Source organism: Tarenaya hassleriana, unplaced genomic scaffold (genome assembly GCF_000463585.1).
Source record: "Tarenaya hassleriana unplaced genomic scaffold, ASM46358v1 Cleome2, whole genome shotgun sequence".
NCBI classification, from domain to species: domain Eukaryota; kingdom Viridiplantae; phylum Streptophyta; class Magnoliopsida; order Brassicales; family Cleomaceae; genus Tarenaya; species Tarenaya hassleriana.
In genome coordinates, this window is record NW_010965372.1 from 2,571,193 (window position 1) to 2,584,564 (window position 13,372).

A 13,372-nucleotide genomic window follows, 5' to 3' on the forward strand; every position below is an offset into this window, starting at 1 on the left:
TTCAGTTTCAAATTAATTTCATTCTATTTTTTTTACATGTGATAATTGAATTTAGTAAAAACGATTTCGACTTAATTTTTAAATCGATTTCGATTAGTGTAAGATTATATATTATTTGGTACTATTCTCTTTTTCTATATCCGAGTCGAGCAACATATTCATCACGAGGATACTTATGTATAAACTTTTTATATTTAGGTTCGGTTTTATTTTAATTTTAGAACCTTTATATTTTATATTAAATGTGGTTTGGTTTAGATTCGATTTAATTTCGTTTTTTATTGAAATAATAAAAGTTTCCACTTTTTCATTCATTTTGGTCAATTTGATTTTTTCTAGTTTAGAAAACTTATACCTTGGGTTAGAATTCGTTTAATTGTTTGGTTATTAATGTAATGTAATCTGCACTTTGTTGTAATGTAAATGGTTTTAATGGGCCATTTTGGCAAAGAATTTAGGCCCAATAAAAATTCCCAACGAACCCGAATAATAAATTGACCCGACCCGTATTAAGGGGCTTTGGGAATTAGGGTCTTCGTTCGAGTTCTGTTGTTGCCGTTCTTCTCCTGCTTCGTCGTCGTCGCAGGGAAACCGTCAGTCATGGCGAAGAACAGGAGCAAGAAGAAGAGAAACGATACGGTTTCCATGGATGTATCTGAACCCTCCTTCCCCGTACGTCCCGAAGGTAAGCGCCTCATATGTTCTGATTTCGGTCTTCCTAGGTTGTTTTTTTTTATCGATTCTAGCTTCGAACAAGTTGATAATTTACTGCTCTCGTGATTGGTGGATTCGATGTTTAACCCTAGTTTTTTACTTTTCTTTCGTTAGCCATGGACATTTCGGAGACCGGAGACGTGAAGCCGCCTGTTGATTCTCATAACTTGTATGTGTTCACGAACTAATCTCCTTCTGGATCTCCATATTCTTCTCCTAAATTTGCGCATTAAAGTGGGATTTATGTTTACCAGCCCTTAGAAAAATAGAATATTACTTTGGTTTAATCTATGTTTTCTTCGATTAACTTCATTAGTTTGGGTAAAGGCATTAGATCAGGTTTCCAGAAGAAGGTTTTGTGAATTGGTCGAGTTTATGCTTTGTCTCTGTGATTGTCTTGCCTTTCGACGGCAAGAGATTCCATGTTCAATAGAAAGTTTTGGTCTATTTGGGAACTTATGCTGTTGTAATAGTTGCAGTAAGGGTTTCCACATCAGTTTATATGTTACTACATGTAGGAGTTGCAGTAGGAGTTTCCCCTTTGTCGAGTTCTTAGGAGATTATGCTAGTGTTTGGTCTGAACACACAACACAGTACAAGGCCATAGCTCTTCCATGCTTTTCAATCGACATACTTAATCATATACTCTAGAATCTATGCTGCACAATGTCATGAGACGTGGGAGAAAGTTCCTTGCCTTGTCAATGTTTTCACTTAGTGATAATACGTTGTGAGCTGTTGTAAGACTAACTAAGAGAGAATTGCCTGCAAGTCAACTGTACACCATTTGACAGTTTAGTCTAAGGTGTTTGAGAGAAGTGCACTTGGGACCATGAATCTTTAGGATCCAAATGAATTGAGGTTTATAGAATTCTATTTCGCGTATCTTTTATGTAATGTCTGAATGGATTTTCGGAGAAAGCTGCATGTTAGAACACCCGTCTAGATGTTTTCTCTCGACTTGCTGGGGCGCTTTCCTTGTATTTTTGGAAATGTATTTCTTAATCCTTACATCACATGAATAACATATATTCTTCATCTTTTGCCAGAAGAAACACGAAGAATGGAAAACCGATGAAGAGATCGAAGAACGTGAGGAAGATGAAAGCCATGGTTAAGGCTATAGCCATGACTGAGAAGTATGCTGAGAAAGTTTCAAAGGGTGAAACCAAAGCCCTTAGAACTCAATTGGCCAAAAAATTGTACGAGTGATTGGGTTAAAAAAAAAGATTTTGAAAGTCATATAAAGTTATAGATAGATGTATCTGGTTTCATGTTGGTTGAAGTAATTCTGTTTTTTCCCCATCATCAAGGAGACGTTATGATGATTGGTCCAAATTTTTTAGTTCCTCTGGTTTATGAGGTTAGATATGTTTGTTTTACCTTGTGAAAATTAAAATTCTGAAAGTTAATAACCTATTTAAAACTATTTATAGTGTTTTCTATTGAAAATTTACAGTTACTAAAATTTTATTCTCTTAGTTTAACCGTTCACTTTATAATCAGAAAATCTTCCAATCCTATTTCTCCTAAAACAATAAAAAAAAAAAAACCGTCGACCAAAGAGGCATTGGAAGAAAAAATCTTCAACTTATAAAAATATCCAATTACAATTTCAATTATTCACAAATTTAAACAAATTTTTTAGTTATATGGATCTAAAAAAGTATAAATTTTAAAATATCATTTTTAATTTATCTGGTTTTTAATAAATTTATTACATTAATTTATTTTCACAAAATATTTTTTTTGTTAACGTTAAAATGAATAAAATAATAAATAGAGGAATAGAGGATAATTATTCGGATAGAGGATAGAGGATAATTTATTACAATTAATAAATAGAGGATAGAGGATAATTATCCGGTTTTTAAACAAATATTTTTTTTGTTAACGTCAAATTTATTTTCACAAAATATTTATTTTTAAAAGACAAAAATTATTCGGATAGAGGATAGTTAATATTTATAGTAGATTTTCAAAGAAATGATAATTTTTGCTGCGTTATCTTATAAAAAGAAGAGTATTTTTTTTTTCAGAAACAAACTTTTCCTTTTTTTCTCCTTAGTAAAATGGCAAAAAGACATACTATGTTGGGCTAAAATATATCCTTCTAAAAAATGGCCCAAATAAAAACAACCGGGAATAGAAATTAAATTCAATAAAATTGGAAAGAAAAAAAAACAAAAAGAGGAAAAACCCAGGCAAAACCTCCCCCCGTCTCCGGCGAAGCGTTACACAGCCACATTCGCCATATGTTTCCTTTTTCTTCTTCTACGTCTTCGTCTTCAATTCTGTACCAACAAAACAGCAAAACGAGAAAAAACCATTCTATAATCATTACGAGCGGATTCTCCCATAAACGCTCGGTCCACATTCTTCATCCATGCATGGAAACTTTTCAAATGCTCTCTTATCCTCGCAAATTCCCTCCTGTCAACCCTTTTATGGGTTTTCCTTACAGAGAATCCAATATCCCACCGTTGGATTCTCCTTTGCCTCTTACCCATCCATCGGATTTTGCAAAGTTGTGTTAATCTCCTCCCGAGCCTACCAGTCCCTCGTTCATTTCGCTTTCTTCTCTTTTCCTCTGCTCTCTTCTCTCTCCCTCCCTGTCTCTCCCTTGTTGTTTCAGGTGGGTTAAGTGAGAATTTTGAGTGAGATTCTTGCATCAATTTTTAGAATTCCGGATGACCCTTTTTTACATTTTTCCTGATTGTTTGCTTTTTGCAGACTTTTGGCGATGGCTGATCGTCGTGGCTCCTGCCATAAATGTGATTCCGTTAAGTTGTGTTAATCTCCTCCCGAGCCTACCAGTCCCTCGTTCATTTCGCTTTCTTCTCTTTTCCTCTGCTCTCTTCTCTCTCCCTCCCTGTCTCTCCCTTGTTGTTTCAGGTGGGTTAAGTGAGAATTTTGAGTGAGATTCTTGCATCAATTTTTAGAATTCCGGATGACCCTTTTTTACATTTTTCCTGATTGTTTGCTTTTTGCAGACTTTTGGCGATGGCTGATCGTCGTGCCCCCTGCCATAACTGTGATTCGGTTACTGCTGTGTCTCACCGAGGTTGGCGTCTGAATTCGGGAGCATATGCTGTACTCTGCCGCCGATGCTGGTAACTGATGTTCAAGTTCTCTTGTCGACTATGCTCTGATTATTTTTTTTTTTTTCATTTTTTAACGGTGTGATCTTCTTTTGTTTTGTGTTTAGGGAGTTGATTGATTTACTTTTTGGATGACCTAATGAGTAGAATTTGATGATTGGCTAATATATTGATTCTTTGATTCCTTCTCAAGTAACCCGGATGTCTAACGACTTATTCTATGTTCTGCTTTTATGAAAAATCTGAATTTGTTTTCATGGAACTGATTTAAGACTCTGTGGGCTATGTGTAACTTTTCCCTGCTCTGTGCCTTTGCTCTGATTTCTAAGTTGATTGGATTGCGGGTTTTTACATTTCTGTTGGCCTTTGGGTTGGAGTCTTGATGTTTTACCGTCAGATAGGTGGTGGTTTATATTGATTGGATAAAGCATTTTGTGCAAAATCGCCCTTTTCCGTTGAACCTTTTCAAAATCGCTCCTGCTCTATGCAAAAGATAGAATGAAAATTAAAAAGATGTAAAAGCTGGGGGACGTTTAGACCAGAGTTCTTTCAGGTCAAGGAATTTAGATATCATATGTTGATTTGGAGAAATACAATAATATAAATGCATTAATTTTATTGCACTATGAAGCAAGATTAGTTAACAGCAGCTGGCTGGCAGAAGATCTCTAAATAGGGTTATACAAGACATCAAACTCTTGAACAGTTTCTTTGAACTTTGAAGTAATATAGCTGAATGCAACACTTTGATTTTAGTCATTTCTGGAAATAAGGATGACAACAATCACGGTTCAGTTAAGGCAATTATATTCATGGCATGAGACTATGCTTTACGCACCATCGTAAAAGAAAATTGAAATGGTCCAATGGTTTTCTGTAGGGTTAGTCAACATTTGATTAGAAGAATTGTTGTTAGCACCTATTAAAGGAAAAATATGCCGTGGGTTTTATGAGCTATTTCTTGTCTCCCTTTTCATCAGTTTTATATTTAAGATTGATTAAGGCTATATTACCCGAAATATGGAGTCATTTCTCCCTTGATTTCTTCTTTTGATCTTTGTGTAAGAGGATTAAAACCATTTATCTAGCTTCATTGTTACATTAATGTCATAACCGTTGCATTATGTCATACCCGATTATTTTTTTTCCCTTTTTTCCCTCTTATTCTGATAATAGTCATCAAAACAGGAAACTGAAAGATTTTGTTGAAAGTTTTTGTATTGAGATGTCCTGAAACTCATTATAGGCTTGTCTCTCCATCTGAATTATTGATCCATTCACATGGCTCCTCACTTTGGTTTTCTATTCCGACTCAAGCTTTCGTTTATCTTTTTCCTCTATACCATGCAATTTTTTCTTTTGTTCATGCAACCGTCTACTGAAATCTTCAAAGAATGACAAGTGAAGGGTGAGCTTTCCTTGTAACTAGAGATGTAATACCTCGTTTCCGATTCATTAACGATTATGACGAAAAAACAAAATTTAGTTTCCAGGTGAACTTTTTTTTTTTGAAGAGAGACGGTCAGGTTTTGGGGGAGGGGGGTGCGGTGATGGTGCATCTCTCCTTACGTTATGTTTTTTTTTTCATTTGCTTTTCGGCTAAATTCTTTATTACCTTTTTGTATAAAAAAATTTATAACCCTTTAACTTTCTCATAGTTTATGTCCTACCAACCTGAAACAACTGTAGAAGGTACTCACTTGTAAACTTGCTTTGTGATACTTCGATAGTTATTCTTTTTCTTCTTCTTCCTCTCCCTGTAAGGCAATGAATAATCGGAAAATTGACTAAGCAGTTATTTCTACTCTTCCATTAATTTAAGTTTGAAGTTAATACCAGTGCCAAGATTTGTTGTGTTGACCCTGATCCCGTTGACACTACTACCCATGACTGATAAGTCTGGTTAACTGTAGCTCTTAAGGCCTTATTCTCATCTAAGAAATTTTGAATAATCCTTTTAGCCAATCCATTGGCGTGGATATCATATTTCTAGGATCAGGAAACCTTACGATGAAAGTGTAAATGTTTGATGTGGTAGAGATTGTAATTCTTGTTTATTACTTGAGGTTTGACATAAAAACTAGAATCAATCGGAACCTTGTAGATGAAGAAAAAGAATATAATGTTTACATTTCTTAATTGCATATAAATATAATGGATGAATCAAGCAGAAATCCTACTACCATTGACATTTCTTTCCCTCTGCCTGTGCTTGAGATACCAAGCTAAAAATTTAATAATAATCCTTTCATCAATATGATGTATGTGAATAGCCAGTGCTCTGTTATCAACATTCTGTGTAGGCTATCCAAATCTATAGTAGAAACTTATCCAGATTCAGAAAGGGGCTTTGGTTTTACCACGATAGACAATGACCACCATGTGTTTGGTCGATAGTGCCCCTCGACATTTTGAAAGAAGTAGACCCCATATTACCCAAGGGAGGACCTTCTTCACTTGGGTCAATATATGCCTCCTTGAAATAGTTGCAAACGCGGTTGTACTTGAGAGGAGATCTCTAGTTAGAACACAATGTCTGTTCTATTTATCGTGAGAGGCACATAAATGTATTTTCCATTTACCAACGGTAGCAAGATGGTTTTATCTATCCATATGTTCTGAAACGACGTCGTGTTCATTCTTTAAGTGCTACTCTTTCTTTTTAATTGCCATATTTGACGGCTTCCATTTCTTTCTTGGGAAAATTGCTTGTAGTAAGGTGCCTTCATAATATTTCTATGTTGTTTGTGACAATATCATGCTAGCATTGCTCGTCAAAACGACGTCGTTTGATTCTTGTACTAGTTGGTATTGAACCAATATTCCATTTGTCTGATAATAAATACCAAGTAATCAATTTATCTGTCCTGTTAACCAGTTTCAGCGAGAGTTTATTTATATGTCTTTATGTTTTGAAATGATACGATTTTCGTTCTTTCACAAGTCTTTATGTTCTGAAACAATGTCGTTTTCATTTGTTGAGTGACAAATTAATGACAGAAATGTTTGCTTTGTTGGAATACTTAATGATTTCTATGCCTTCAATGGAAATTGCTTTTTTGGATTGATATACAGTAAAGTTTTTCTATGTTTTCTGTGAAAAAATCGTGTTATCGTGTTTGCGTTAACTGTCAAGACAACATAATCTTTAATTCTAGTAATGATACTTATTGAAGCAATATCCTCTTCATCCAAGACCTAAAAAAGTAACTAATTGACTGGCCTTTTAGCCGTTTATAGTGAGTTATTTTTTTTCTTAATGTTTTGAAACGAAACGGCGTCGTTTTCATTCGTTAACAACTAATTGTCTCTTGGCACGATTGTTTTCTGTAATTTCCATACCTGATGTGTTCCGTGTTCTTTTAGCAAGAATTGCTTCATAAAATCAAGACTTCAAAGTTCTATGTTTTATATATTAAGGTGTCTTTATTCTACTTTTCATTCTTATTAACGATATCACCATTTTTCGAAGACCTAATACCAAAGAACTAATTTCTTTTACTTGGTCTTTATTTTGGAAACGGTGTCGTATTTATGTTTTGAAAAGATCTCATTTCATTCTTTAACAGCTAGTCATTTATTGCCAGAAATGTTTGTTGTAATTGTTATACTTGATAATCTGTGTCTTTGTGGGGAAAAAATGCTTTTTGGATTGATCAATAGTAATGTGCCTTAACAGTTTTTCTGTTGTTTATGCAAAAAATCCGTACTTGTGTTACTCATCAAAACACCGCTGTATTCATTCTTGTCCTGATGCTTATTAAATGATTGTGAGACCTAATGCTATGTAACTAATTTACTGACCCTGTTAGCTCTAGTTACATTGGTAAATTATCTGTGTTCTTTGTGGAAGTAATGTGTACTCCCTCGTTGTTACATCTTTTCCATTTATCTTTCGCTTTGAGACGGTTGAAATGTTGATTTTATTTCTGGACCTAATTCTTTGCTTTGCTTCCTTGTGTTGTTGGGTCTTGCAGTAACATAGAGCTGCTATTTGAACGAATAATTTTCACCAGTCTATTTTGTTAATTAAATACTAAGAATTTAGTGTCTTTATTCTAGGTCTGCATATGAAGACGGAACCTTCTGCGAAATTTTTCACTCAAACTATTCTGGTTGGACATTTTGCGAGAGGTGTGATAGGGTAATGCTGTCCTTTGGCATGGAAAAATTTTGTTTCTTATGCTTCTATGCCACACCAATTTGTTTCTGTTAGATGGCTTTCCAATCATTCTCGTGTTCATTATCAAGGTGATTCTTTTTGATCCTTTGTTCTGTTTGCCCAGGTAATTCACTGTAATTGTGCCATTTCTTTTGGCCAATATGTCACAACAGATCTTGATGGCGTGATATGTAAAGCTTGCCATGACTGTGTTGATGCGGTAAGAAAGAAGTGCCGAATAACGAACTTCCCATTTCATGTCTTTCTGCATACATTTTACTGGTTTCTTTTATTGCAGCATTACTTCCACGAAAAGTGTTCATTTTTATTTTGTGTAAAGTCCTGTTTTCCTCCGTTTATTCTCTCTTTATGAATTGACAACTATTCACTGTTTCTGGAGAATAAATATGCCAATTTTTAGGTTATCATCTTAGCATAATTGTAGTTGTGATCCCCTCATCCCTGAAAAACATGAAGCTCACGTGATACAGTATTTTACCTTCCAGGCTGTAAAGAAGGAGTTGCCATCGGACACTACCATCACTAAGATACTACAGAGATCTAATGCTGGCCCCTCAGGGACAAAGGATGCAGGTAATTTATATGCTTAAGATAGTCCGCTTTATATCTAGTCAAAGTAAGAGTAAGGAATTTTAGAAGTTGGTGGTGCTATTCACATGATCTATGTCTCCGTTGAAATTTATCCACCATCTCCAAATCACAGTACTTATATGAAGAAACCTGTCTCCCTTCATCATATCTTAAAGGATCACATTTAGTTGTGTTTCTCTGATGCTAATGTAGCAACCATGTCTTGCAGTTGCTTCTTCATCGGCTCAAGCAGCTGCTCCCACCCATGATGAACCAGCTGATCCAGCCGTTAAGACTGAAGCTTCTCGACAGGGTGATGGAGCTCACGTTTCTGGTACGTCGGGAAGAAAAAGGGATGCGCTTGTACCAGATGCATCTGGATGGGTCCCCTTGCACCCTCGCTACAGGTTAAATGCTAGAAGCATTCCTTCCAGCACTGAGTATCCACTAAATATTATGGCCCGTTTGATGTTATCCCAAATTTCTCTTCTCCTAAACCTTCTAAGTTCTCTTTTTCTTGTTAAACTTTTTCAAATATGAGAAGTAACCTTGATCTAGCTTTAATGAACACCTCACAACATGCACCTGATACGTTATTTTATTAATATATATATATATATATATATTACTTTATTTGAATATTTGATTCCTTGACTTCTCCTAAGCTCAAAAGTCCTTGTCCTTGAGAAACGCTTAAGTGCTAAAGATGCAAATTCTAAGCATGGAAGCATAACAATACCAAAAAGGATTGCAGAGGTAAAGCACATTTGTCGTTTTTAGATGGTCTCGTATTTTACTTATATTTTCTTTTCCTATCATCTTGGTTTCTCTAATGATTTTTCTAGTGTCAATTGTAATTTTTTTTGTTACGAGCCCTTTGACTGACAATTGATTTAACTGCTGCAGACTTATTTCTGTAAACTATCTCTGGGAACTTTGGCCTCTGTTGCAGTCAAGGACAAAGACGGCGTTGATTGGAATCTGATGCTCAGTCTGGAACCAAAGGGCAGCCGGCTGATGTACACTCTTCAAGGGCTTGGCCATTTCATTTCCCAAGGGCAATGCAAGGCTGGTGACAAAGGTAAATACCATAATTCCATTTGTAATTGTGGTCTTGTAATCTTTGGGTACAAGTCATAAGTCTAGTGGTCTTTAAATCAAACGCTCCTTCATTAGTACATGTAACATTAGGCAACATTGTTTGTTAGTGTTCTCAACTAATTTTTACAGTATTTCTAAGATTTATCTTCATTTGTCCTTGATAGTTTGTTGTTTGTATTCCTTGCTTCGGCTTAAACTGAGGTTGACGAAGGGTAAATTTTTCAGTTACTCTTCACATGGTTGAAGGAAGCAGAAGGTTTATTATCGGATTTATTGATGGATCAGCTTAGAAATCAGGGGAGAAGGTATGTTATAGATAATAGATATTTGCATACGATATAGCTTTGTCTCTTGTTATAATGGAAAAATGAAATTAGATTTATTTGCATTTTTGTTTCTCTTCACCTTAGTTATAGATAAGTTGACTTGGCATATGCAAAAAAAAGGGTTATGGTGCATGGTGTTTGCATACGATATAGTATTAAAAAATGAGTTTAGAGGAATCAAAAGATAGTTAGAGTTGTGATGGAATACATTAGAAGCTAAGGGTTTTTGAAACAGTACAACCAAAACTGAGTAGATGCATTGCGATATTGGAAAGAGAAATTCTACTGCACCACGGGGGCTTCTTTGCGATTGTAAGCTTTTCATTCAGTTGAAAGGAAAATTCTACCATATCGCCATTAGAAATTACGAGAAGGACGTATAAGGTGGTTTAGCCATGTAAAACGTAGGCCGATAGACAATCAGGTTAGAAAAGTAGAGAATATAAGAATAGGAAATCGAAAGAGAGATAGAGGTAGACCTCAGCTCATCTAGTAACAAGTGATTAGTAATGATTTCGGAGGACTTAACCCTAAAATCGGAAATGAATAGAGAAAAAGAATTCATTCAGCCAATCCCAAATAAACTTGGAATTAAGGTGTGGTGTTGTTATTGTTAGCTTTTATGTCATTCGATATAGGCTCTAATATTTGTCTTACAAATGACAATCTTTTTTTTGGGCTTCTCTTGAGCTCATGGTTGGAATCTATCTTTATCTATATGAGATGTCTTTTTCTGGTGATATTGCTAAACCAATTGAATCTAATCATGTTTTTTCTCCCTCGTCGTGAAATTATAGAGATGGTTTATTTGGATGCTCTGTCAGTTGCATCAGTGATGACAAGAATCTTTTATACCTTAGAATGCAATATAATTTACTTTTGACTTTGTGGTTGACATGCAATTTGGCTGTACGGGTTTTTATGCAAGCAGATATTAGAATCTTACTATGTTTGAAACTTCTCTATGTTTTTTCTCCAGATTCGAAGCTCGACGACAATAGTTCAAAAGCAGTGTCCATGGCTGTGCGTCTTTCAAAAAGTCTCTGTGGCTTCATATTGCTCACCGTTAAGTGCATCTATCTTACAGACAACTCATTGTCCATATGTTTGTAAACAGGATTGGCTTTATCTCGTCATATTTCAAAACGATAACGTTTCAAACTGCATATGGCGTTTGCTTTCGTAGACATTCTGAATGTTTCCTTATCGAGTTTGAAACATTTTTATTATGGTCTTAGTTTTTATACTCTATAATCTGACAATGTGGGAACCGATATCGGATATCTCAGTAGAGTGGGTGAAAACATAGCTGAAGTGATGTTTGTTTCATTTAGGACTGATGATCTAGTTTTAGTTGCATCTAGGTCGTGATCTTACAAGTGCCTTATAATATATGCAGTGTCTTGCATACCGTACTGTTTACAGGTGTTCTGAACTATGGAATTGAGAACATAGTTGCAAGAGATTGTGTAAGTGAGTGGCATGATTGTTGTGGTCTCAAGAACCACAACCTTATGGTGTAAGCTTTGAAATTCACGTGAAATGACATTAACTGGACAGTGAGGTTCAATTAGCTGTTAGTTTGGTAGAGGAATCCTATGAGTTATTAATCAGAATTTCGAAAACGTTGGGCTGTGGTGATTAGTGTTATGATTATACACAATGTAGAATGAATATAGTGAGGGAATTATATCAATTTCCAAACTAAAACGTGATAGATTGAAGGATCTTGGAGAAAACTGCTGATGGGGTTCATGAGTTGTTCTTTCCATCAAGTTAATGAACTGATGGTACTCATTACACAGCACTTGGGTTATGATGTGTTGCGGCCAAATTTTGTCTTACTTGGAATCTTCTTTATTAGCAAAATCCACCTTATTAGCAGAGGATCTCATTAGACAGACAGTTGGTTCTTATCCATCTCTAAGATGGTAATAGGATGAAATGCATACTTTTATGGAAAGCTAGATAAGACTATTTCCTCTGTCCAAAATCTTAGGACTGAAACATATCTTCACTATTCAGACCATTGTGAACCTGAATTATAGTATTTTAGGTCACTGTTCTTATCTTTTTTCTTGAGCATAGATGGAAAGATATTACATTCCTTTTATCATAGAGAGAATATTTCCTTTCATGATGCTTTTCTGTTATGTTGCTTTCTAATTATGTGATTTTGCTTTTGTTGATTTCCATAAGGGTTTATAGTTGTCAGAGAATAAATGTAAGAGCAAAGTTTGACAAGGAGCTGGATAACTGATCTGACTGCTGCAACTGGACCTGCATTCTGACATTTACAATCTATGTTTGTATCTGTTACCCTAATGGTATTTTTTTCGGGCCGTGAACTGAAAGTTGAAGGTTTGAGAATCAGAAAAGAACAAAAGAGTTAGATTTTAAAGCAAGTCAAGAATCCATTTCCTGACACTTCACTTGGTTTAACCGACTTTTGTAGGAACGACGTAAGTGAACTGATGGTGAAATCCGACTTGATGATGAATTAGCTTTGTTTCTTCTTAGTTTTACAAACCTTACTACCTCTAGAACCATTCTTTCTTTTGAGGACATATGAGGGGAAAAGAATCATAGATGTGGAGGACCCCTCTGTTTTCTGTTCAAAGCTTGCTAGTTAAATTCATCTTCTGACTCCTCTTCTCTTACATGCTGTTTCTTTGGCATGATTGTGAGTGAATGTCATAATGCATACTGTCCTTCTCTTACATGCTTTCTCTTTTACAGGCCTCAATTTCGAGGGTGTACTTGCTTCACAATTAGAAGCAAGACTTGAGAGAGCACGCAGCTTGACAGGTTCTGTAATCTCTACGAGTTGTGGGATTTGGTAATGGAATCATTAACTTTCACTTCCTGTTGTTGGTACACATCTCTATTGGCTTGTATATGAAAAGTGAACAAACCATACTGTTCTCTGTGTCCAAAAGAAGATTCAGCAACTGATGATCCTCTGAGCAAAGAAAAGGCAGAAGTCCCCGGCGACATGATCCTCCATGGATATAATACCTTTACTTAGCCATTGCTCGTTTTCCTGGATAGGGATCTGGTTACAATGATTTGAGATATAATAATAATTCAGCAACCCTTTGAAATGTTTTACATTTGATATCAACCAAAACCCTTTGCTGAGCTATTCTCCCCTGGGATCAGTGTTGATGAATATGTACCTTTCATGTTCTCACCAATAGAGAAACGTGTCAGTCGCATATGATGATATGCCTCCCTCATTTTTGTATTTAATTCTTGGACTCCATTTGAGTTGGATTGTTCTTCTTAGAAATAGGGGTGTGCCATTTTGGTTTTCTTTTTCTTTTTAATTTTCAAAAACTATATGATCTATCAATGTTTACATTAGATTTGGTTCA

General features: G+C 35.4%; 2 protein-coding genes across 6 annotated transcripts; both read left to right on the forward strand.

Annotated features, from left to right (window-relative positions):
• The first annotated feature begins 537 nt into the window (after positions 1-537).
• Positions 538-2,081, forward strand: LOC104811846. Its single transcript, XM_010538694.2, has 3 exons — positions 538-685; positions 829-883; positions 1,764-2,081. The coding sequence occupies exons 1-3, from the start codon at positions 601-603 to the stop codon at positions 1,924-1,926; spliced, it is 303 nt and encodes a 100-aa protein (XP_010536996.1). The 5' UTR covers positions 538-600; the 3' UTR covers positions 1,927-2,081.
• An 831-nt stretch (positions 2,082-2,912) lies between these two features.
• LOC104811847 (B3 domain-containing transcription repressor VAL1-like) lies at positions 2,913-13,296 on the forward strand. 5 transcript variants are annotated; one of them, XR_002024079.1, is made up of 11 exons: positions 3,509-3,609; positions 3,708-3,827; positions 7,878-7,959; positions 8,102-8,197; positions 8,484-8,571; positions 8,798-9,008; positions 9,234-9,324; positions 9,475-9,649; positions 9,895-9,974; positions 10,975-12,322; positions 12,735-13,295. XR_002024079.1 is itself a non-coding variant. In XM_019202334.1 (10 exons), the coding sequence occupies exons 2-9, from the start codon at positions 3,718-3,720 to the stop codon at positions 9,957-9,959; spliced, it is 918 nt and encodes a 305-aa protein (XP_019057879.1). In that variant the 5' UTR covers positions 2,913-3,349; positions 3,708-3,717; the 3' UTR covers positions 9,960-9,974; positions 10,975-13,296. The 5 variants fall into 5 exon arrangements, 2 of the variants coding, with proteins under 2 accessions (XP_019057879.1, XP_010536997.1); XR_002024078.1 differs by having other exon boundaries at positions 10,975-12,300; positions 12,735-13,294; XR_002024080.1 differs by having other exon boundaries at positions 10,975-11,060; positions 12,735-13,293.
• The last annotated feature ends 76 nt before the right edge of the window (positions 13,297-13,372 follow it).

What these genes read in the sequence shown, in the direction of transcription:
- LOC104811847 (XM_019202334.1), top strand. Translation starts at nt 3,718, where the DNA reads ATGGCTGATCGTCGTGCCCCCTGCCATAACTGTGATTCGGTTACTGCT. An exon ending in CTCAGGGACAAAGGATGCAG is followed by an intron (nt 8,572 to 8,797) that starts GTAATTTATATG and finishes CATGTCTTGCAG; the next exon opens with TTGCTTCTTCATCGGCTCAA. An exon ending in AGCATTCCTTCCAGCACTGA is followed by an intron (nt 9,009 to 9,233) that starts GTATCCACTAAA and finishes ACTTCTCCTAAG; the next exon opens with CTCAAAAGTCCTTGTCCTTG.
- LOC104811846 (XM_010538694.2), top strand. Translation starts at nt 601, where the DNA reads ATGGCGAAGAACAGGAGCAAGAAGAAGAGAAACGATACGGTTTCCATG. An exon ending in CTTCCCCGTACGTCCCGAAG is followed by an intron (nt 686 to 828) that starts GTAAGCGCCTCA and finishes TTCTTTCGTTAG; the next exon opens with CCATGGACATTTCGGAGACC. An exon ending in CCTGTTGATTCTCATAACTT is followed by an intron (nt 884 to 1,763) that starts GTATGTGTTCAC and finishes ATCTTTTGCCAG; the next exon opens with AAGAAACACGAAGAATGGAA.